This window comes from Notolabrus celidotus, chromosome 14 (assembly GCF_009762535.1).
Source record: "Notolabrus celidotus isolate fNotCel1 chromosome 14, fNotCel1.pri, whole genome shotgun sequence".
Classification (NCBI taxonomy): Eukaryota; Metazoa; Chordata; class Actinopteri; order Labriformes; family Labridae; genus Notolabrus; species Notolabrus celidotus.
In genome coordinates, this window is record NC_048285.1 from 13464450 (window position 1) to 13490427 (window position 25978).

A 25978-nucleotide genomic window follows, 5' to 3' on the forward strand; every position below is an offset into this window, starting at 1 on the left:
TTTGAATAGCTCCTAACACTAGTGCTGCTGGAGCCAGAGAAAGTAGGCAAGCTCAGGTATAATTGTCTCTGAAGAGTCCATGCTCTCACACCCAACCTCTGTGACAAAAAGCAGTTTTTGAGCGACCATGATATTTAAACGGCTCTGATTGGCATTTGTTGACATTTGAGTGGAGGCCGGAACTGATGACAATCAGAGTAATTTAAATTAAACAAGGTGCTTAGCATTTTACTGCAACATTTAGACAGCAGGAACAAACACAGAGTGGGTCACAATCACAAAGTAATACAGTCATTATCAGAGCAGTTATTTCAGTTTAAGTACACCTGCAATGGTACACTGAATCACAATTTACAAGGATTTCTTATCATCTCTGCCGTAATCATCATTTGTTTTAGTATCTAAACTAATTCAGTTACAGTTTCCATGGTTACAGTGCACACTAAAATGTCTTATTCATTATTCTGAATCATTTTTTCATGGTGCCAATTTGCCAAAATGCAAACAAAATACGGACAAAAAAGGCTCCTGTTAGAGCACAGCTTACTCCTGGACTCCACTGCAATATTATACGCATTATCCATAGCATTATAGGATACTAAGTTCAGCTAAGAGATAGATTTTAATCTTTTAAAAGGATTGTAATACTATAAAAACGGAGAATAGGAAACAAGATTGACAACAGAATAAGGCGTCCTACTTAAACAGAGAGACTGGTGGCTCCTGTTATTTGAACGGGGCTAGATGTACTGTATTTCTGGACAAACAGTAAAAAAAACATGCATGCATTAAAAGCGCAAACCCTTTTTTGACCTAAGATTAAATAATATACTGGTATTAAATGAATGCGAATAAGCCTTCTCTGGCTAGTTCCTCTCCTGTAGTTAGATCTTAAATGGGTCAATACAATGAGCCAAAGCACCACGACTTACCAAATTGCAGATTCAAAACAATCTTCTTGAGCAAATAGCATTCAAAGGTAAAATTAAATGAGAACTCACAGGTGAACAGCCAGCCTCATCACCAGCCTGTCATCATCAGCATCATTGTTGTTGGTGGCATCAGAGTGATATGAGTGCACATGTGGAGACATTAGTGCTACTGTGATCACCACAGACAGAGTCAATGACAAAAACATGACAGACACAGTACAAAGGAGGCTGATGTTTCTCAGTCACAGCCCGACACAAACAGAGACATGAGACATAAACACACAGCAGAGGAACTCACTTATTTACTCACACTGACACTTATCTACAGGAATAAATGACTGCACACAGCATGCTTATTAAGTTCCCATTATCACTGGATTGATATGTCTATGCAGAAACAGAAACAGATGTTAATAACAGCAAGTCTCCATATTTATAATGTACCTTGTCTATATCTAGTCAGCAAAGTGTATTTGTTTGAAATTCATTTAATACACATTTGCCTTAAAGCAGATTTTTCTGCCTTGGTGTTGCTGCAATTCCCCTTATTTAATATTCCCTCCACCATCCACTTCCGGTGATCAGTGGAATAGTATGAAACCACATGCAGGATAGTGTAACACATCAATTGTGTGCATGAGTATCTCTGTCCCCAGGCAAGACTTAAAACACAACAAGGACTTGTGAAAACATTCCTGTGTTGCACTTCTAGAGGTCAAAATCTCCTCAGGGTGCCTTTGGGTGGAATTAGAAAACACCTTCAAAACAAAAGACATGGTAATTGTATCAGTGAAGCACTTTTAAACAACAAGGTCATTCAAAATGTTATACGTAAGACAAAAAAGGCGCACATAAAAGGACATAAAAGGAGTAAAAGTGAGATAGAAGAGTAAAGATTTTGGAATAAATGGGAATGCAGGGATGTCAAAGTGAGATAGAAGAGTAAAGATTTTGGAATAAATGGGAATGCAGGGATGTCAAAAAGGACAGCAAATCCTTTCTAATGGATTTAACAGGTTAACAACTTTACAAAACATAAATCCCTGTATGCATACATTACATCAGTGATTCCCATAGACTGTATAAATAACGGACAAAGTATCCGTTATGCCACTGTCACGGCAACACAACCCTGGCACGAGCTCGGTCTAGGGCATCCAAGCGTTGGCTGCCCGTGCCATACTAAAGAAGGAATCAGGTGGCTGTCGAGCAAAAGGCAAAGGGAAAAGGCGGACCTTACCTGTGCCGACTTCTTTCCAGGACACCATTCACGGCTCCCGGACCAGCTCACGCTGCTTCCTTCTCGTTACCCCTCAGGGTTTCAGATGACAGTTCATATTTAAGTTAACATATATAACACACAACAAAACTCAACGGAAAAAGGGGAAAACTTCGCAAGAATCTCTTTCCACGGCTTCTGACAACGGCGTCTCTTTCTTCTCGCCTCTCTAGCAGGTGTCTGCCTGAGCTAATCAAGACCACAGCGTCACCGTCTCATTGATAAATTGGTCACGTGACCAGGAAGGTCCGCCCACCTGTAGCTCGACAGCCACACCCCCATACTCTGGACAGTGTTGCCGCAACACCACCCATCTGTTCCTGAGCAGTGTTTTGAAGCCAATCGACGGCGGCGACCATGTTGGAAATGCAGAACTCAACCAGGCATAGTGTGAAGTAAAGAGGCAGGGTTTTAGCCTCAGAGCCAACAGCTATGTGTTCCTGTCCAGGAGTCAAGTCAGTCATGTCCTTATTTTGGCAAAAACTCATAATCTTAATATCTTGTGATTCGTCGCGTTAGAAAAAAATTCACCCCCCGTACAGTGTGTGCCGATAGAGAAATGAACTATGTTTTTTGAACCAGGCTGTAAACATGTTTATTAATGCTGCAAAGATTGTCTTTTTTTAATTGATGTCTATGTGGTGTCCGGTGTTTCTGCACCCAGCCTCAAGTGGATTCTCGATGAATTGCAGTGTTTAACACTTCCACATAGGCTTCATAGTTTGAGACCGGAGGTTGCCACTTGGTGATTCCCAAGGGGAACACAGCAAGGCTAGATCAAAACAATCCACAGTGTCCTGCACTGCTAGCAAAGCATGGGCAACTTTGTGAAAGAAGCTCCAGTTTAATATAAGACTGATGATGAATATCACAACTATTAAAACAGAAAGAAATTGTGTCATTTCTCACCCTCAGCTTCACCTCTACCAATGGTGAGCCACCCACACATTAGAAATGTGGAAGTTGCATGTTGGAGAGTCACTTTTAATTGCTTCCTTTGCAAAAGTGTCCTGCTGGTTTTTATTTGTAGTTGGTGGATGCAATTCCCATTGCTCATAGAGAGAGAAACACTTTTCTTTTAATTCACTAAGGCTTTTCAAAGCATCACCTGGTGTACCCTCTTTTTATCTTCATACATGTACTGACGCAAGAAAACTATACCCTGTCTCCCCTACATAAATAAGAGAAAGCATCAGTACTGCTGCTCAGATTTATATTGACAGAGGATCAATGCAGGTTTCGCATAGACATTATTTTAGTGAAGACTTTTGACCTGTTCCACTCCATCTTCTGTAATTAAAATGTGATGCTGTTGAGACCAGCTGGGACCAACATGTTTTTTTCTCAGGTTTTATAGCTTGAGATTATGTTGCAGATTCATCTTGCTGGATAAGATCTGGATTGGCTTGTAGGAAATTTGGCCAAGGGTGTTGATTCACATATAAAGTCATAATAACACCAGGAAATGTGATACTAATGATTGATTACTTTGTAGATATGTGATTTATTAGAGCACAGTAACCACTAAAAACAGATTAATGACCATTATAATAACCACAGAGTTGTCCTCCCTCCTGTATCTGTGGATCTTTTTCCTTGGCTCTATCCAAACTTTCTTGTGATGCCTCCAAGTCCGTCTCTGTCCTCTGAGCGATGTGTGAATTTCATCAGCGAGCAGTTTTCTGTCTTTATGGGATTGAGTTCCCTCTGTTTCATCTGTCAATTCCAGCCTTTTCTTCTTGTTCTTTTAGGTCTGAATTTCTGTCTCTCACTCCCTCTGTCTATCATCCTCATCCCCTGAGTCATGCTCAGGAAATATTTATGAATTACTGTCTGTAGGCTGCTCTTTAATAACTTTTACTCTAAAAACGCCCGCATCTCGTTCTCTAAATCTCGCTCACATTCTTAGACGCGCCCACGCACGCACACACACACACACAAAAACACACACACACACACACACACACACACACACACACACATACACACACACACACACACACACACACACACACACACACACCATACATTCACCCACCATACACACTTGTACAGGTTGTTTAGTTAAACAGCAGCACAGTGATGCACCTGTTCCTCCTGTACTTTACACAGTTATAGGTCACCATATAATCATCAGCATCAGCATCTCTACAATTTATTACACCTTCAGCTCAATGTGTGTATGTGTTTGCATAAGTGAGTGTGTGTACTTGTGCTCATATGTGTGTGTATGTGTGTGCCTGCAAGAAGGAGATGGTGATTATTTTAGATTGTCTTCCCTCCCTTTTTTCTATGTTCCTCAATTCATTAAGATCAAATTTGATCAAACCTTGTCCTCATTAACTCCCTCTCTCTCCACTATTAATAATTGGAAGTATTATAGACATGACGTATGGATGTGTGTGCTCATTTGTATGTGTTTGCAGATTAGGGTAAGTGAGTGTGTGTGTGCATGCCAGAGGCTCATCTCCATGGCTTGGCTGTATTCTACAGTGCATGTGTCTCCAGTATGTTAGTGATGCTACTGGAGACCCAGCTCTGTTGGAATAACAACCAGGACCCAGCGCAACACTACCAGCCTCCCTCTGGACAGTGTGTGTGTGTGTGTGTGTGTGTGTGTGTGTGTGTGTGTGTGTGTGTGTGTGTGTGTGTGTGTGTGTGTGTGTGTGTGTGTGTGTGTGTGTGTGTGTGTGTGTGTGTGTGTGTGTGTGTGTGTGTGTGTGCCCTAGCCTCTGTCTGTGTTCTTTTCAAACAGAGGCTCAGTCAGACCTGCTGTGTTAGTCTTACACGTGTCCCCTCGGCTCCTCTCTGCATGTACCGTCTGACAGACACAAAAATCAATCTACATAAGTAATTCACTTAGCTCCGATGTTAAAGAGCAAACAGTCAACAGTGTGTCCCTGGTAGGCTTAACCATCCTCAGTAAACATGCAGCAGGTGAAGCAGTGAGCGTGCCCGTGATTTGCTGAGCTGCACCCAAGGGGCTTGTCAAAGCACTCTAACAGCTGATTTTACATAAAGATCCATAGACTGGTCGAGGATGCCTTTAATCATCTGCACATATGATGACATTGCTCTTCATCCTCTTCATGTTGGATCAAGGTCAAACTGTGAAGCCCTTGAAATGCAGATTGGCTGAAATCACAGCGTCATATGAACAATAGAGCTGATAAGAAAGAAGTTGCCCTTAAGGCTTCAATTAGCTCCTTCAACTAATCCTCCTGTTCACGCCTTTAGTTAGGCTAGGTCTTTGTGTAATGTGGACCATTTATAACACCAGCATTCAGCTACGTGGCTAATCCGAAATCTGATTCTCAGCTGAAAAGGTTTCCTTAATAAGTGATGCAGTATGTAGTGTCCAGTATGCAGAGGGGGTGTATGTCTCAGATAGTATGTAAAATAGTGACAACCGAATAACACAATTGCTATTTAAACTAGACCCTTAAAAAAAGTTTGAATTTACTTTACAATAAGACAATGTGTATTCTTGTACGTTTGACGTCACCTGGTGTGTGACTCAGCTATTCAGCACTCAAGAGGGATTTATTAGTTTCATAACAAGGAATGTAACTCATATCCTGTGCCTCCCATACTCAAAGACCAATGAAATTTACATACAACAAGACAACAGAGGCAATGACTCAGAGTGAGTGAACAAACTGTACAATGTCTAACCAGGGTTTGAATGTAGTCGGCAGAATTAGAGACAGCTCTCATTAAAGCATAGGAAAGAAAAAACAGGAATACTTCAATACTTCTGCTCTCAGAAATGACCTTTAAGTGGTGACGACTTTTTAATTGTACTTGGGTAAAATTTATGATTGATGCTGGATGGAGAGCTCTGATAGGAGAACATGAATTTTATTTGACTCAGTTTGATCATGACAGCTTTTCTGATCTCCTGTGAGAGACAGATTGAGGTGCTCAAAGAAGAAAAATGTAGGATTTCATTCCGACTATCACACAGGCTGATCAACATGTGCTCAAGAACAAAGAAAAACTTACAACCCCTTTGTTGCAAGAGATGCATCTACCAAATATTGGCCAATTACACATGGCTGCAAAACCTACCAGTTTAAGTACTTAGGAGAAAATTGTTATAAAAAATAATTTCATTCTTTATCAAGGAGGCATCAGTTGCTATAGAGACAGAACAAATCATCACCTTGACAACTGAGATCCAAGTTTATAATCTTTACCTGATGCTGTCATTGTGTTTCTCCATAATGGGACTTAATATTTTTTCATTCTGTCCTTTCTACTGGGAGAGACCCTTTCTTTTCTACTCATGCCACTTGCTCATTTTTCTCCTTCAAGGTTTTCTTTCAGAGAACAAAAACGTTTTGAGGTAAATTTGTGATTTTGAGCAAAATTGTCTTGCCTTCACTTGTGCACACTCCACTGGTGAAGGTCATGAGATGTGGCTTGAAGCTCTGAAATGTTCGAGAAAGTTAGGCATGAAAAAACATGAATATGAAACAGCAGGGAATTGGGTTGTTTCCAATAAAAATCTGTGTCAAATGAAGGTCCTTTCTCTCCTCACCTCAGTTAAAAACAAAAAAAGTCTATTACGATTGCCATTCCTACATTCACTCATGCTGCAGATATAATTGTGTTGCTTTCTTATTACACCACTTTCCTTCCTTCTTGTTTATCAGGTATATTTGCAGTAGCGTCTCCTTACATCATGCATATTCCATATCTCAGCAGTGAGCTCCTCAGGGGCTCAAATCTGCTTCCTGCTGAACCTTTTACACACTGGATTCATATTAAGAGCCCCCCCCAGAGAGCAGATCCTTAACCACCTCTTTCAACAGTATAACTATTTGTGCAATTATGCTTTCGACATTAGAGAGCAAAAATACAGCAAACATGGGAGTGGAGCGGGGCTGGGTCAAATAGCTGTGAGAATAAATTTAGTCTGAACCAGCTTGAAATATTACATCATATAAGATGCATACAAATCAGACAGTAGAATAAAATGTGTCTTTCACATAGAATTAAAACTCCAAACTAAATAGTGCATGGTATTGTTCTGTTCCAAAAAACTCAGTGCTCAACATGAAGCCAGAGCAGTTTTAAATCAATCTTAGAAAGAACGTACAAATATCATCTGGCCTAGTTCTGCTCAGTGGGAAATTATCTTCACATTATACAGAGCAGATTTGACTTTATCTTACAAGCTACAGTACTGTCCATGTAGACTTAATTAAGCTTTTTCAGTGAGTTGTCCTCCTGGAGTTTTGCTCCAAATGTCTGCCTCCTTCTCTATTAACTGTGATTTATGACTGCTGAAGCTCAGGGAGAAGATTGAATGAAAGTGTAAAATTTTGCCCTGTATCTTTTTTCCCCCCTCTCCCTACATTTATTAGCAGGTCGGCATTTTCTTGCTCCATAGTCAAATCCTGCTTCGCTGTAATCTCATTTCCTTACTATTATAGCTGCAGGCTGACCACTATGTTCTGTGCTTTTTACACTGTCTCCAGAGAAGCCTCACAGAGATGTTTTTAGGCTTAAGTGCCTTCCTGAAGAGCAAATTGAGCGTGGCTCTTGAAGGAAAGGAGAGCACACTTCAGACTCTGTGTACCTTTCTGCCTGCAGTTGAAAAAACTGCTGTTTGTGCAAATAAAAGGAGAAGATATAGAAAACATGATGGTGCTTCGTACAAATTACAGGTTGCTTTAATTGTTGTAGCTGTCCCCTTGATGGAAGCCTATAATTAACATGCTGTCCTTTGACAGCATTCTAATTTTTAATTGCTGACAGCATGTTAATGTTTTTTTCCTTGAAAAAAAAAACTTTGTAAAATGTTATTATGATCATTAAGTATAAAAGCTTTGTAGGTAGCTTGCATAGAAGAGAGACACAATCACAGAGTGGCGGAAGAGAGAGTCAAGGTTAACATGCACATTGTGAGAGAGAGATAACACCTGGAGGATAAATATTAAAAGCCCAAACATCTGGAGTGAGACACCTATACCCAGGCTTAGAGAGACCAAGTGAATGACTCCTGGATGGTGGATCATCAGACAGAGAAAAGCTTGATTTAACAGATAGGACCTGCAGGAGAAAAAAGGAGGAGAAAGCAGGAGAAGAGAAGGGCAACAACCACAGCAGAGACTGAGAGAAATGCTGTGTTTAGTACTAGTATAGGCTTAAATTAATCAAGCCTATACTGGAAGAATAAGGGTAGTACAGGGAAACAGAAAATTGATGCAAAAAGATGAGTTTGGACTTCTGTGTAACTCCAGGGACAGACAGAAGCCTGTGTTGTGAGGGCAGAGACAGTTGAATTGATTCCAGTTGTAAAAAAAAAAAACGGACCAATGACTTTACATTTATTTTCGAATTCTAGGATACAGTTCATTTGTAACTTTTGAAACTTGAGTCTAACAAGAAAATGTGACAGTAGTAAAGTCAGCTACAGATTCTGTTCAAGTCACTAGAGATAAGGAACTATAGTGCAATGGACATGCAGGTCTTTATCATGTCATCACACCAGTGTGTGGTCTGCCATTGGCAGATTTTATGGTTCTTCTGATTGTCAACTTTAAAAATACCTTATCACATCTATTTTTCTGTGCAAAGAATGTAACAGACATGAGCCATATAAAGAGTAATGGATAGTGAGCAGATGGTAACAGCAGGTTAGAATCTGGACCCAGTTAGTATACAACATTAGCAGGACCATGAAAGAGTTCCTCCTCTTTAACCACCCACTCACTATACAATATCTTGCTTATAACAAAGCTGATAACTAAAGCATGTTGACACAAAATATTGAGTTAAAGGTCGGAATTTGACATTTAGTGTGGATCTCCACTTTCAGAAACAAGCCTGACAGAAGATGACAAATGACTTGGAATTAAAATGTTGCATTACTTGAAGAAAACTTTTACACGTGAGGCATGTTTTAATAACCTTTGTGAGTGTGCACTCTGGAGATTTCCTCCGTCAGAAATATTACCTGTGCTAGTGGGCTGCATTTAACTTGGAGTCCAAATTATAACTCTAAAGCTCACAGTAATACACAGCTTTATGTAAGCAGTGTCGTGTAGAAATGTCAGATGAGAAACAGAGGGGCCTTAGGTAAATATGTGTGCATGTGTGTGATAAAGATAAAGAGAGAGAGGGATGTGTGTTTAGTTATGCTGATCACTGCTGCCCTTCAAAATGTCAGAGTGCTGCGAGTGATTAGAGAGGCTGTCGATAAGGACAACAGCAAAGACTGCAGCCTGATGAAAGGAGGAGAAGGAGGAGGAGGAGGAGGAGGAGGAAGAGAGGGAGGAAACTAGAGATCAACGTAAAAATTAAGAGGTTTAAGTTGGAGGGGGAGAGGTGAGAGAGTGATAAAGGAAATATTGGATCAGGTGGATGAGGGAGAAGGCGCAATAGAGAACAGGAGGCAACAAGTGGAAAAGAGATGAAGAGACACATTTGCATAATCTCACAGTATGTCGGTGTAGAATTTAAATTAAATGTAACAACTGGATACTATAATTATACTTTTACATAGTCAGAGACTGTGGGGCAATTTAACCTGCTTTAAAGCCATCCATCCATCCTTCCATTATATATACCGCTTTTCCCATTTGGGATCGCAGGGTGGAGGGCTGGAGCCCATCCCACACTCACACCTACCGGCAATTTGGAGTGACCAATTAACCAGGCAAGCAGGTTTTTGCACTGTGGGAGGTAGCCAAAGTACCTGGAGAGAACCCACGCATGCACATACAAAAATGCAAACTCCACACGATAGGCTTGTGCTCAGCCAAGAGGCAACAGAGCTAACCACTGCACCACTGCTCAAAATGACATTCACATTTTTTAGGAATAATTGAATTAGCTGAAAAATATACAATATTATCATAAGAGCCCCTCAGATTGTCCTGTCAGATTGTTTTTTGGGTCTATCTCCATTGTCAGGGGAGGATTTGTTGTATCCTGTATTATAATTGTAATGTCTGTTATGGCTTTTTTTTTTTCAAGTCAATTTAGATAAAAGCTTTAGGCATATTCAATTAAATTGAAATGGCATTAGAGCAGAATAAGAGTGTTATTATGGTTTCATTCAAATTTATAGACCTGCTCCAGTTTTAATCTAATTGAGAGATTACATTGTCCCCTATCTAATTCTCTTTTTCGGGTTGGTTCAGTGACCCTTGAGGAGCTCTAAGAGTACGATGTTTGATTAGAAAAATAAGCTTTTTTTGTGGTTTGCAAAATGCAAACATTTAAATGCTTTGGGCTTTTGTGGGATGACAACAAAATAGCAATCAGTCGGAGAATATAATGAAAATGTGTGAAAAGATAACAGAACCTAATGATTTTCAGAAAGTTCAGCAAAGTAGGAGCAGAAGAATTAAGCAATCAAAGCTGGAGCTATGTTAAAAGCTAAAACACGGAGTCATATATGGGTGTGTGTGTGTGTGTGTGTATTAAGACCTGGTGCATGTGTGTGAGTGTGTGTATGTATTTGATGACTGGTGGAGAGGCAGGTAAATTGATAGATGGTTTACGGTTTATGGCAAGAAACGATTGTGAAAGGTCATGTGACACACTTTGACATTTACAGAGGCATACATCTTATTGCTAGTAATGCACACGCACAGGCATACATGAACACACACACACACACACATACACACACACACACACAGACACACACACACACACACACACACACACACACACACACACACACACACACACACACACACACTGTCAAGGGGATGGTAAGTTTCAACGTCCATCCACTTTAATTCCTGACAGCCAAACGGGGAGGATGAGGAGCCAGAGACATTCGTTGTTTGTCTGCTGTTAAGATCTACTTTCCATCAAACATTGCTTATCAGGATTTACGCTGGCATTTCAAAATCTGCAGCTTAAGATGCAACACACTCTCACTTTCTTTCTCTGTCCAACACTCACACACTCACTCACACACACACACACACACACATGAGCTGGCAGTGAGCCAACTTCATTACAACAGCACTCTGGCAGGCTGATTGAGTGATCAAAGCTAATCGCATTTAATCATATCTAATCATATGTAATAACCAACAGAGAGTGCTCAGGCATGACAGGGTTCGCCTCTTTCTCTCTCTCTCTCTCTCTCTCTCTCTCTCTCTCTCTCTCTCTCTCTCTCCCTCCCTCCCTCCCTTTTCTCATCTCTCCTCCCTCTCTCCTTGACCCTCTCTCCACTCCTCATACACCAGCTAACAACTCCTCCTCTTTTACTCGTACCTTTCTTTTGTCTTCTGTTGTCAAAATGAGACCGAGCGTAAGTGAAGGATAGAGGAGGATGGAGTGAAAACAGGGTGTCAAAAAAGAGAGGAAAGATGAAAATAAAAGAGAGGGGGTGACAGATGGACACCCTCAGCAGAACATGGAGCCCCCTCAGCCGATTGTACCTTTGTGCTTTTGTGCGCTAAAGGACAGAACAAGATGCTCCTGCTTCCGGCTTGGATGTGTGACTAACAGCTTTGTCATAAAAATAAATGGTAAAAGATGATCTGGGAATACTTTCAACATTATCCTTCTTTCCAATTTATATTCAGTACACAGTTTTAAAAAGCTGCAGCGTCTTAGGCCTTCGCGATTTCTTCCAGTTTTTCTGGGCTTTGATCAGATTTTGAAGAGCCGCTGAGATTCTCTCTCCACACTGCGGTTACATGCAATAATAATGCAGTGTGATAACTGGAACTGGTTTAGCTTTAAGTAGACTGCACACAGTGTAAATATTCCTATGGGTTGAATCTCTAGCTGTCATTTGGGATGTTATGAGCGCTCATCTGATAAAGTTGTGGTTCTGTACGCCTTCTTGTAATGTGTGAAGAAGGTGGAAATACAAAATCCTCCAGGCATAAACTCAATCTTGCACGACCTCAGAGTATAAGCTCCTATGTTTCTTGGATCAGCTGTTTTCCTATTCCTTCTGCCTCTCAATGCTGTTTCCATACCAGATCTTTATTAAACTCCACATTTTTTGTGTGAAAAAAGAGCACACTTGAAGTAAACAAACTGCCTTCACCTTGCAGCAGATGAAACACCTCTTTTAGGTTGTTTGTCATATTGCTCGTAGTGGTTTGTGTCTAATGGTCTACATTTACTCCCCACACATTACACCTTCCTGACATCCAATTAGGGTGGTCTGTTGTTCTTCTGTCATTCTCTTCTTTCCAAAACAGAGCATTGGACAAGCAACCCCACTTTATGCAGCAATTGCTCTTTAGTTTGGGGCCAAAGAAGTAGCAAAAGGTTTTGAACTTCACAAAACAAGTTCTATCTTTTTGTGTCCACAACATCATGACTTTCCATTCTCTCTATTTGTACAATTTACTGCCCTCCCTCTTTTTGAGTGTGGCCTCTTGGAGCAGCTTTACTCTCACTCTTGCCTCAGCCTTGTTGGACAAAGCTTAGCTCCAGCAAGCCAGAGTCTTGACTCTAATTAGTATCATCATCGATCATTTCCTTCTAGTTGGTTTGAGCTGTGATGAGATCCGTCATGCTTGTCAGTACCTTGAAACTGCTCATGTGGGGAATGTTGAAGTGGGAGGATATTTTATCCATCAGAGCAGATAAAAATAGATTGGCTCTTGTTAAATTTGATCAGAGTGATCAGAGGCAGACTGTAATTAAGATGGCCACTGCTCTCCTTCAAGTTAAGTGACTCTATCTTATCTTTATAGGGTGCAGCCATGGTGAGAAAGTAAATATGTGTTATGTAATTTATGAACTATGACATTTCTGTCTTTGGTACTGCCATTTCATTTATGCATAATCAACTGCTTCCTGCACACTCTGTGAACTCTGAAAATGAATTGTCAAGTGTTAAGTTTTCACACTGCTGAAATAGAACAAAAGCATGGAGCATCCTGGAGAGACGAAGCAACTCTGATAATCCCTGATGATTTTCAGTTCAGTTTTAAGTGCCTTCAACATGCACAGATTGCTGTGTGTTTACTGAGTGTGACACAGTTTAAACATTGTTTCTCCCACGCAGCCTGCCAAGCTAAGTATCTGGGGACGAGTTGTTGAAACTTAAACCTTGTACCAACAAAAGAAAATGACAAAACTATAGCCAAGGCCTCAGGTTTCAGGAGCCGCATGTTGAGATCACAAACAAACAAACAAACAAACAGGCATAAGGGCATCTGTTTGTCTCCCTCCGCAGGATGCTTTGCTGCGGCTGGCGGCGGTTGTCGACTCGCGCTCACTGCGAGCGATCCTTCGAGACAGCATACAGGAGCTGCTACCCAGCACGGTATTTGCTCACATGCACACACACACTCATATTCTACATTTGTGAAAAGAGCTAATTGACATTTCCTTGATTTATTACCTGAAACAAAAGCTTCCTGTTAGTATTCAGAGCATCAGAGCTAAACGACATGAGAACAGGGAACAGAGGCCCAGGCCTGAGACTCATCATTCATTTAATTAATTACAATCTGATTAATGCAACAAATGAATGTGTAAATGTGTGCATGTGTGTTTCCAGGAGTGTGTATGTTTCTACATCCTGGATGGAGACTCCAGGCTGCTATCAGAAGACCCGCCTCATGAACTGCCACCGGAGGGAAAGATCAGGTGTGTATTCTATGTGTGTGTGTACTCTAGGTGCGTTTGTGTGTGTCTAAGTACTAAGTCACAGATGTTTTATAGAAGAACAACAGAGATGAAATCAGGAAACAGAGGCTTGTCTGTGTGGAAAGCGTGCGTCACAGTAATAAATATGAGCCCCTCAGCATAACATCACATCATCAGTGCAGAGATGAAGAGAGGGAGATCTCTTATTATTTTTACTTCCTTTTTCTTTCTTCTCTTGTCCCTCAGTCTTATTAAAACTCTCCCTTTTATTCCCTCTTATTAAACATTCCTCTCCGTCTCTCAGATGATCTTGTTCCAGCTCTTGTCATCTGCTATTCTACCTCCTCACCTTGCTGCAACAGCCTGTCATTGCCCTTTTTTCCCCTCATAGCTTGCTCCCCCTCAAAAAGAACCGTAAAGCACTAAGCTGGTTGTGTTTGGGTCTCTCTTCAACCCCCTCCCTCTCTCCCCCAACCTTTTGCCTCCTAGCCGCTCCTCTTTTTCTCTCTCACCTTCAATCCCTCTCCCCCCATGAAAGCTGTTGCACAGCTAATAGCCGAGGTGACAGCACCCGGGGGTCCCTCTGTGAGACACGGCGATCCTCTTCTCTCTTAAGTGCTCTCTGAAGCTCTACAACCCCTGTATGTGACTGCCGCTGCTGCCCGTGCTCTGGCAAAATCCAACAATACATTATGGATGAAACTGTCTGTTTGTCAGACAAGAAGGCTTTTTTCAGCACCTTATTGCCGCACAAACCACAAAGCCACACACTAACATGCTTACATAGACATGACAAAACAATCACACAAGCTCAGACCACATGTTTGCACACACAAACAGAAACACACATGCTCACACACACACACATTTGTCAGTGCTGCATACAGGCTAGGGGAGAGGCAGTATTAAAAGAGCTACAGGGTACTTTGTTACTCTTCTACCTCCAATTCACCTGCTTATATAAGCCTGTTATCAAGACCTTGGCACACATACACACACACACAAACAAGCACAAACACCTACACACACACTCAGTGAACCCATCTGAGAGGCAGAAGGCCACTTTGTTTGAGCCTCGTTCCAGCCCACTCTCCAATACATACAAGCCCATTAACTGGACCTTGACACACACACACATACACACACACACACAGGCACACACACATATACAGACAGAAGGAAAATTTCATCTAAAACAGCTTCCATAATCGTTTTTTCTCTGAACTATTTATTGTGTACAAGATAGCTGAAGCCTCATAGCCGAGCAAGTTATTGTAAAAACTGCTGCGAAAATTAAGACACATAGTCCAGGATATGAGAGATACAGCACGCAGCGGTATATGTAGTGCACAACAGGGTTGCACAACAGTTGCAAAATTAATTAAATTGAATTAATCAAAGTGAGTTTATATCAATTAAAAACATCTGAGTTTGCTTCTTTATTTTCTAAATAGGATTGTTCATAATCTTAATGATATGCGAAATTGCATATGATGGATAATTGGATGGTTGAATTTTTATTAAAACACGTTTTGACTTAGTTGTTGAATTTATTGTATCTCAATTAGAAGGTTGGGGGTTTGATCCCAGATCCCCTGCCCCTGGTGGCTGTGCCATCGGTGTGACTGGGATTAGTCAAAACTGATGGGCTTTCCATAGCATCCTCTGCCATCAGTGCAGGAATGTGCTCTGAATGGGTGAATGCGACATGTAATGTAAAGGCACTTTGAAAGGTCAGAAGACATGAAAAAGCACTTTCTGAATACACTCCATCTACCATGTACTTTTACTCTCCTTCAACCAAATCCTATAGCATCTTAATATAGCAGCAAACAGATACAAATTAAAGGGTAGATTTTTATGTACAGTTTATCACCTGTAAATTATAAGCAGAATAACTGAACACAGCAGCAACTAGTCTGTGTTTCATTGTCTTCAGCTGAAAAAACAACTACAGCACAGATGGTTCATAATAAGATGTAGATTATCATATTTATGTAAGTTTTAGTCTCATTTTCACTTGACAACAAAATATAAATCTGCCAACATCAAATATATAACTGGAAAATATACTCATATATGAGGCCGAAGGCTTTTTAAGCACTCCTCATAGTCAGCACCAAAATGACTAGTCACTGAAACTAATTATTAATATTTGTATTATTGTAGACCTGAAATGCTGATCATGTGTGGTGTCTTAGCTGTTGTTCAGCCATCCATCAGCCATAATGCTATAATGCTGTACTACCTGGATGTAAATGAGCACCAATGACAGACAGTAACTCATTGCATGGGGTAGTTTGTTAGTGTTTTGATCCATAAAATGGGGATAAAGTTGTACATTGGCTGTGTCCGGTTAAACTGGCATATAACTACTTGACCGGAGCAATTCATTACTAGCACAGGCATTGGGATGTTAACCTGAGAACCGAGATGAAGGCTGATGGTGCTAGCTTTTCTAATGTTAGCCACATTCTCCAAACCAATTTGACCTTGTTTACCTGCACACTCTGTGACCCTTGTGCTCGACTGTTTTCTGAGTGTTTTCTTACCTTTAGACTAGTTGGTTAGTCAGAATTGAAATGTATTTTTGAAAGACCAGGAAATTAGTCACTTAAAAATAACTAAAATAATCAAACATATGGAGAGACACACAACTTATTATACAATAGAGCTCTTTCTGAGTGCGAAAAATGCATTTTGTCATGTGCAAAACCTCATACTGAGGCATACATTAGCCTATATCTTAAAGAAAGACATGCTGATTTAGATCAATAAGATGCTTTTACACATTATCCCTCCATTAGCTGTCATTGGCACTGCAGTGTTTCTTAATGATGGTTAAACAGTCCCAGAAAATGGAGCTCATAGTTTAAGGTCAAGCAGGGCCATGAAGTCATTCCCATAAGCCAGGTCTATTAATCACAGGCTGATTTTTACGAGTGCAAACTCCACACCCACACACACTTTTAGTGTATTGGACTGGCCTTTTTTAATTGGAATCTCCGAGACTGTGTCACTGCTGCCTCAAGCTGTTGTCACTGGCCACCAGTGCACTGTAAACACACCGCCCACAACACAAACTTTAACCTACATGTCGTTCGGTCTGAGCCATACATTCAAACCTTAATCTTGTTATCTAAAAGCCATGGTATAAGTGGGCAGAGAAACTAAATCACAGTATTTTCACTTCACCCCAGGTGTTTTTTTTCTCTCTCCCTCACTGTAATTTGGCCTCATGCTTGCAGCGGGATTGCCGCTCTGAACAAAGACATTACACAAAGGTCAGCTGTGTTAGCCACAATTGTAAAATACGATGGGAAGGGGTTTTTATTTGTGATGGAAGTGGAGTATTCCTCTGTGAGCTGAAATAAATGGGCACTTTTAAATCAATGCACCACGCAGAGGCTTGGTGGCAATGGTTAGAGGGGATTTCAGGCTTTGTGAGCATGTAATGGACTGCTTCTATACGTGTGTGTGTGTGTGTGTGTGTGTGTGTGTGTGTGTATGTGTGTGTGTGTGTGTGTGTGTGTGTGTGTGTGTGTGTGTGTGTGTGAAGCTACTACAGGGTTCAGATTATTATGTAAAGCACATAGATAATGAATTAGCCTGTCATAATGAGTGAAACCATTTTCTGTCTTGTCCTTCGTATGCACGAAAGTGTGTGTGCTCATTGAATTGCTTAGCCACTTTGCTGCACATGTGCTTTTTCACAAGATGTGTGTGTATGTGTTCTTTGGCAGTCATCAGTCCAGAATAAACAGCTCCATGTCTCAAATTTGAGCATAAGAAAGCTGACCTCCGTATAAAATATAACACACACAGACCTTCACCTCTCCCACCATCACACCTGGTTTCACATGAGGCCAACACACAGACACACACAAATTGCTGTATTGAAATCACATAATTTCCCACTGAATAATAGAACTATTCAAACATGTTTTGGTTGGTGTCAATGAAACCATCGTGTCTGTTTTTGTTCTGCTCATGATTGTTTTTCCATTTGCTCCAATTGTCTCACAAATCCTCTCTTCCTCTTTGTCTCTCCGGTGTCTAACAGACTGGTTTTCTTTCAGATTTATGTCCTGTAGGTGATTATCTTCTCAAACAAGTTCAGCTCAACATGTATTTGTTTTTCAGGAATATTGTGGACCAGCTGAAGCGATGTCAGAGTGCCGGCCTTCCTCCACCCGAACTGCCGGAGAAATACAGAATCTACCTGGCAGCACCGTTACCTGCACACAGACGAGGTACCTGTGGTTCCTGAACATATGTTTGTATACTGAAGGGTTTGAATGATGCTTGTAGACAGACAAAATGGACCAACATCCAAGTGTGTTTTAGGATGTGTGAGTGTGTTTATGCATACAGAGGAGCAGAGAAATGGGAGAATGTGGGAGACATAAAACAAACGAAGGAGGTAGAGAGAGAAGTAGAGAACGAGAGACAATGATTGCAGAGGGAGAGAGATATAGAGCAGTGTGGGTAGTGGGATTGAACCAGATCCAGGAAAAAAATCAAAACAATGAAAGTTCTGCCACAAGGAAAGAAAAGTGAGAACTCAAATTCAGTTGAATGAATAGAGTCTGCATTCCTTTTCAAATGAAAGCTTTTAAAGTAGAACTGAAAGAGTAACCTGGAGGAAAGTAATCAGAGAAACATTCTCAGGTACACATGCATGACCACTCTGCACTCTATGGATCAATACATTCTGCTGAACATTTTATGATGCTGCAGGAGTAACAAGAAGTTTGGTACCACAGTGGTAAACACTGATTGTCTGTTTGTCTTCTTTTCCACACATGCAGCAAAACTAATTGTGTCCATAAGGATGTGCTGCTGCTATCTGCTCGTAATCAATGTGAATGAAAAATGGAAGAAAAGAATGGACAATGTTTTGCAAGGACATCAGCTTCACTTATTTCCACGGCCACTTCCCCTACTTTTTTCTAATAGAGCATTGAGAGAGAACAAATAGGATGAAGAGGGAAACAGAAGTACCCAGATAATAAAATGATAGGATGGGGATGAAAGGACCATGAATCATCTTTGTCTTTATCTATTCAGTATGTATTATGAATGCTTCTTTCCTTTTTTCTTCTTTCTTTTAAGCTGTTGTCATTCCCATTCTGGACCAAGAGCGGGACAAGGCCATCGCTGTCTTACTGGTGAGTCCTTTGATTTCAATGGAGTAAAATACAGGGTGAAGGAAGCTTAACTGTGGACTATGCTATAACATTTTCCTTTATGAGAATATAGATATAACACGAACCAGACCCTCACAGAGACAGCACAGCCATCTACGGTCGAGCTCATTTACAGGACTGTGCTGACATTTCTGTGTGTGTTACAGGTGGGCTGTAATCCACTCTCTGATCAGGATGAAGTACATCTTAACACGCTGGAAAAACATGTAAGCTCACTTTTAGTCTGTGTCTTCTTTGTTCACATGTTAAAAAATGACTTGGCAGAAAGTCTGTAGCTGAGTATACGATCTCCCTTTTTGTTTAACTGACATCACAACAGCACAGGGCCACCAACTTGTTTTATTTCTCACAAGCCATAAAGCACAGCCTGTATCTATTCTACAAGAAGATGTCATCCATGTTAATTAAGCAGGGAGGAGTAGATTTATAGATGCCGAGCCTGTAAAAGATGAAGCACGTAAACGTACTGACAGTAAAGCATGAAAGGTGACATTAACAGCAGAAGTCATCACAAAGTCACAAATATTTTATCAAATAACTTGAAGTTTTCAGAACTTAAGTTTGACCCTGTTCATATCTACAACAATAAAAAAAAATTTACAAACCATTTTAGAATTTATCTCTTTGCGCAACGTTCTCTGTCTCCTGTGTGTTACATCCATTCCTGTGTAAAGACAGGCAATTGAATTTCATTGGTCTGTTTGCTCATTTTTATACAGCATAACAAGGATTGAATAAAATAATGATCAAATTAAATAGTATTATGTCTGATGATTTACTTCCTTCCCTTTCTGCATGTTCCCAGGCATCAGTGGCATGTGTACGAGTCCAGGCTGTTAACTCGTCCTACCATAGGCCTCCACTCAGCCCGTCTCCTATACAGTCCCACAATGCACTGCTGCACCTCAACGTCTCAGAGCAGGACTACTCCGAGCTGGACCGCAACATCCTGCAACTTTGTGGTATGTGCACACACAGACACACACAGGGGTAGTTAACAACATTCATAAAGTAATATTAAACAAACCTTGAACACCTACATCACCTACATCCTGTACATAAAACCACAACACTCTGAGGCAAACGTAATTACACACACAGCCCACGGTATGTGAGGTAAGCTATGTTAATATGGTTAGCCCATCTGGATAAAAATCTCTATGAATTTAAATGATGGACTCTGTCAGTGGCACAAGGAGTGTGTGACAGCTCCCGTGTGAAAACACTTTGCAAAAACACTGTTGCAAATCTCATGCATAATGGAAGTGAACTCGCTAACGCCACTCCTGTGAATGCACACACACATACACCAATGTTGTTTACTCCCTGGTAATTGTCAGCAAATATGAGTTGACTTCAGTCTCCTCTACCTCGCCTCTCTGCCCCCTCATCCAACTCTTTGCTTTCTGGATTTATCAGCAGTCCATGCAGGCCTCCACCTCATGTCTTGTCTTGATTATTAGTCCCTCTGTTAGCTGGTTCTTGTTCACCCTTCCTCGACCTCGCTGTCTCCATGCATCCCTCTCCGGATTGCTTTTCGTCAACATGCGTACATGCTCTGCATTCTCTGTGTCCCTTAACGGCTATCCTCCCTTGCTACTCTCTGTTTTTTGCTCCCATCACTCACTTCCCTTCTCCCTTTTCTCTTTCAGGTGAGCTCTTTGACCTTGATGCAGCCTCTCTCCAGCTCAAAGTTATCAATTATGTAAGTGGCTGAGATCACTCATACTCTCTCTCACACACATGGACACACACACAGAGCTAAAGACGTACTGTACATGCAAAATATGAAATCCCTCCCTGTGACTTCTTCCCCTCAACCTGTCATTAACCATCCCCCAGGCTTTATATCACACACTGACCTCATCCCCCCCATCTATATGGTCTGTAGGCAGGGGGCAAGTCGAGAGAAAATTGTAAAGTAGATGGGGACATAGGGAGAAGAGAGATATCGGGCTTCAGCTGAAGCATGCACAGAAAACCCCACAACAATGTAAATGTATGCAATTATTCATAGATAAAGAAACTATGAGATAGAGAGCAATAAAGCAGGAGAGAGCAGTGAGATCTGAAGGTTAAATAGCATCAAAGAGACAAACTCTGAGCTTTATAGAAGCCTAATGGATTTTTGCATACACTTGTGACTCTTTTTTTATACGACTAATAGAGCATGAAGGACTTGTTTGGGTTTTTTTGTTCTTAGATAAAGAAGGCAATTAAGTCTGTGTTTTTCTCAACTTGAAAAATCAAGCCCATTGGATTCACTGTTGCCAGCATACCATCGTGAGGCATTGCTGCTGTACTCCATTGTGTATGATACGTCTGACAATGAATTTTTTATACATTTTATTAGGGGTGACCCCAAATAGTCGAATATTCGACGATTCGTTCTAACGAGCCTTAGTCGACTGCCAGTCTCATAGTCGAATATTTGCATATGAAACGTGGATCATTCCATTCAAACCATGGGGGTGCTCAATGTCAAATTTTACACAATTTTCCTGTTTCCCGTAAACAATAGTGTCTCATATATCCTATTTTTATATAAATATAGACTTATTTAATGTAATTCTGAGAACAGCTCTTGAAGTGTTAAATCTCCTTAAAGTGCATTCTCCCCCTGGTAATTAAAGGTGGACCATTTTAGCGGGAGCTGTGAAGCAGACGTACCTCAGCTGGCCTTTTAAATCTTTCTACGTTCATGGTAGCTCAAAATGTCAGGAAATAAAACTTCAGTTGATCCTAAAAAATAGTGATGAAGATGAAGAGCAGCTTCATGAAGAGGGCTGTGAGATCAAGGATTACCGGACCACACAAAAACTGTACGGGGCCAAAAGAACGAGCAGGAATACCCAAAGCTGCGCAAAGCCTCAAAAACAATTTTTACAGTCAACAAAGCAAGGAGCGCCCTTCTGCCCGTACACACGATGGTTTTCCTCGCGTACAATTTGAAAAGACTCAAGCGGACAAAGACGCGATGAAAGACAGTTTTAAAAGGTACTGTTAAGGTATTTAAAAACCCTTTAGCTGCTTCAGGTTTGATTTTGAACATTATACAAATGTTTAGCCTTAAGTTGGACAAACTACTCTCCGCAGGGCTGCTCTCCGCTGTGTGAACACTGTTTAAATATCTCCTGATTCTTTATTCTATAACGGCGCGTTGTTCCATGTTTAACGGATGGTGGCCTTATTTGAGTTTTCTCTCCATCATCCCCTCGTTGTTTTTGCAACATAGATTTAAAAAATCTAAGTTTTATACTTATAATATTCTGTTGTCCCTTTTACTTTAAGCTATGAGTCTCTTAATTGTAAAGGGTTATGCGTAATATTGTCATGCGGTCACCATCATGCAGACTTTGGGTCAATAAGGAAAAACAACAAACATTCGACTATTAGTCGACTATGGGCAAAATCCGATGGATCAGATTCGACTAAGCAAATCCTTAGTCGGGCTCACCTACATTTTATAGACCAAACTATTAATTATATATATCAAGAAGTGATCGGCAGATGATATACTTATGAAAGCCTTCGCCACAAGCAGCTCTAACATTCTTTGTTATTGCATCTATCCTCTATATTATAACGATGGCGCATTCATTTTCTGCAAAACAAAAAGTCGACATATTTGTCAGCATTTGATCTGACTGTGAAACAACAAATGCAAGTAATTTTTAATAATTAATAATATTAAAAATGATTAAGCACTGAGTTGTTAAACTGTTGATGCTTTTTCTTCATTTAAGACATCATTTAGGCGACTCTAGTGTATAATCAGCACCACATTTCAGCTTCTTCTTATCTCTCTTCAGTATCTATTTTGTCATCAGTCATCATAAGAAAAATACCTCAATTATTCAGTCTGTGGTATGTCAATCTTTAGTGTCCTACTGCAGGGAAAGTCTTTATGTAAACTGTTTTAAAGCAATCTGTTTTCTTTAAAAATCCTGTTTCAAATGCTTGAAACCCAAGCCCGAACCACACATCTAACCTTTCCCTGCACCTGTGCTATACCCAGACATTGCATGACTGGATACATGAGGTCAAACAATAACCCTGCAGCTGTGCAGACTGCATGTAAGACGTCTTTTATCCTGAATCTGTGCTATTTTTCCTGCATCTGAAGGAGAGTAGAGGGAGAATGAGGTGGTGCAAAAAGGCTGCAGGCGTTCCAAGATGTTTTTTGAATCCAACATGATTTTTTTTTTTGCTTGTTTATCGTTGAAAAGGGGTGGGGGAGGAGGTGGGTAAAGGAGGGGAGCGGTGGGAGATTGTTGCTTGTGAAGAATTGTCAGTTTGGTGGGAAGTGCTCGGGGCGGCTCTTATGGGATTATGAGCATTTGGGAAAAATGGGGTTGAGGGGCTTAATATTATATGTGGGCGCAGCGACATGCTTTACGTGTATTTATGTATATGCTCTGGGTGTGCGCGTACATGTGTGTGTATACTTATGTGTGTGATTGAGGGGGGGGGTGGGTGTGTTGGCAGCCGCTTGTGTTTATCCCCATCCTGCTTGTTCCTCATCCAGCTCTGTGGATTACAGAGTAGAATGTCGTGTGAGGAAACGCTGCTCCTACAATTGTGTATGTGTGTGTGTGTGTGTGTGTTTGTGTGTGTGTGTGTGTGTGTTAGCAAACATGTATGTGTGGTTATGTACATGTGATCATGTATTTCAGGTGAACACGCATTTTTGGGGGTTTTTGTGTTTTCTTCTCAGAGAGAATTTCAATCTTTGAATGTGAGTGAATTGTTTCTCATTTCAGATAGCAGCAGGAAATCACTTCCACAGAGAGGCTGAACACATTCACACACACCTCTATTTTTTTTGCCTGAGACACTACACACAGTCAGGAATTTATGCACACACACAGACACCTACTATATGTGTGACTTTGTCTGGTTTATATGTGCAGCTTTACATTCAAAGAAGTACCTCGAACTTGAGGTCAAATCAAAACAGCATTCTGGTATTTACAAAAATTGCATATTTTGTTAAGATGATCATAATTCATAGTATTTATGAGTACAGTCTTGATCTTGTAGGTATACATATTGTGTTTACATCAGAGGGAATATATATGATTACTGACCATACAAGCTTTTGTTTAGCTGAATAAATCATCTTAGAAAAAATACCTCTGTATATCTCGTAATGAAACTATGAAATGCACACAAGATTTTATCATGTGAGATATATTCTGTGCTTCTGGAAGCTATGGAAATGAATCTCTCACTGATGTTCCTGCAGGAAAATCTAGTTAATATGTACATTTTTGCCCCCAACCTATCTCCAGTCATTTCCCGCTGTCCACTGATTTCTTATCTCATCTCCACACCTCCAAGCAACCTCAAACTGAAGCTCTAAAAACAATCTGAGTAGATAAAGTGAGGTTTTTGTGATGATCCATAAGGACTGACTCTGTGTTATGTTTACTTTTTTCAGCTGCAGGAGCAGACTCACTCACAGTGTTGTTGTTTGCTGCTAGTGTCTGAAGACAACCATCAGCTTTTCTGTCAGGTACGCAGAAGCCAAGTACTTTTACAGCAGTGCTCATTCTTTCATGGTACTTTCACTGTGTACAATGGAATCACCCTGACCTCTGACCTCTGTCACCTGTAGGTAGTTGGAGACAAAGTCCTGGAGGAGGAGATGAGCTTCCCGGTGAGGCTCACAAACACAATCATACTGTCATTGTGTCAGTTAGTGCTCCTTCTTTTTCTATTCTCTAATTAGCTGATCAAAATGTCCCTTTATCTATTTCATCATGCTTTCATTTAGTCACTTGTGTTTCTCACCCTGAGGACCACAAAATACCTCAAGATGAACACAGGGAGGTCTGTTGTAGTTTCGAACAAGCACAAGTGTTGTAACCCTGCATTTTGGTTTCTTTGACTGATGCGATATAGAACAAACCTCCCATGTGTAATCTTTCATATTCCCTGTCAGGAGTTATAATTAAGAAATTTGGGCGAGAGAAGTAATCACTTCCTCTGGGTCGCTTAAAGTCTCCTGTATCTGAGCTTGTAGTACAGACATGGCGCTTTTAAAAAAGGCTTTCCATTATAAAGCAAATAGGCTGTGTACTCAGAGCTTAATGATGTGTGAAATGTTGATAGTAGTTGGTGTGGAGAGATATTGTGGCACAAAAAAATGCACACACCCCAGATGGGCAATTTGTGCTTATTTAACAAGGGAGGTAACAGACCTCACTCTATAGTTTCTTTAATGATTCTGTTTTCCTCCTTTCTGTTACTCTTATTTCACTGTTTTCTATACTTCCCTCCATTTCGACTCACCTTGTCTTCATCTCTCTCCCTGGCTCTCCTCCTTTCAGCTGATGTTTGGACGCTTTGGACAGGTTGTTGAGAAGAAGAAGTCTATTTCCCTTCAGGACATCAGTGCTGTAAGTAAAAAAAGTCCTTTCTTTTCATCTATCTGCAGTGTCTTTCTCTCTATACTGAACAGATTTCCCCGCCTCTCTTCTCCTCAGGAGGAACGAAGGCAGCTGTCCAGTATGCTGGGTTGTGAGATCTCCTCCCTGCTCTGTGTACCAGTGGTCAGCAGGGCCACCGGTCAGGTGGTGGCGCTAGCATGTGCCTTCAACAAACAGGGTGGACACAGGTAAACTCATGTGTGAAATACTGTGTTCCTACTGTACTCATTAGTTTCACGCATGCCCATTAGAGCTTAAACAGAATAAACAGACATTTCTTTATTTTGCTAAGCCAAAGATGGCTTACTGTTGAAGTTTATTTGACAATTTGTGGGATGTTAGTCTGAAGATGATTCGGCTTTTCCTAAATCCTGAAGCGCTGACTCATGCTAGATTCAAAGATTTATGTGGCAGCAGCTTACAGTAATGTTGGGATGGATAACCTGATTGGTTGAGCTCTCCAGCACAGATTTGCTTAGTTTAGAGCAGCGGAGAGTGAGCTGCTGTTTCTCCTGAAATCTGCTGCTC

General features: G+C 40.8%; 1 protein-coding gene across 2 annotated transcripts in view; it reads left to right on the forward strand.

Annotated features, from left to right (window-relative positions):
- Positions 1 to 25978, forward strand: part of LOC117825755 (cGMP-dependent 3',5'-cyclic phosphodiesterase) — a 169591-nt gene that overhangs the window by 126679 nt on the left and 16934 nt on the right. For both annotated transcript variants that reach the window (XM_034701682.1, XM_034701683.1), the window contains exons 3-13: positions 13391 to 13480; positions 13718 to 13806; positions 17950 to 18059; positions 18922 to 18977; positions 19163 to 19222; positions 19822 to 19978; positions 20669 to 20721; positions 24460 to 24534; positions 24637 to 24678; positions 25352 to 25420; positions 25508 to 25638. In XM_034701682.1, coding sequence (XP_034557573.1) covers positions 13391 to 13480; positions 13718 to 13806; positions 17950 to 18059; positions 18922 to 18977; positions 19163 to 19222; positions 19822 to 19978; positions 20669 to 20721; positions 24460 to 24534; positions 24637 to 24678; positions 25352 to 25420; positions 25508 to 25638 — 932 coding nt within the window. The remainder of the gene's footprint in view (positions 1 to 13390; positions 13481 to 13717; positions 13807 to 17949; positions 18060 to 18921; positions 18978 to 19162; positions 19223 to 19821; positions 19979 to 20668; positions 20722 to 24459; positions 24535 to 24636; positions 24679 to 25351; positions 25421 to 25507; positions 25639 to 25978) is intronic.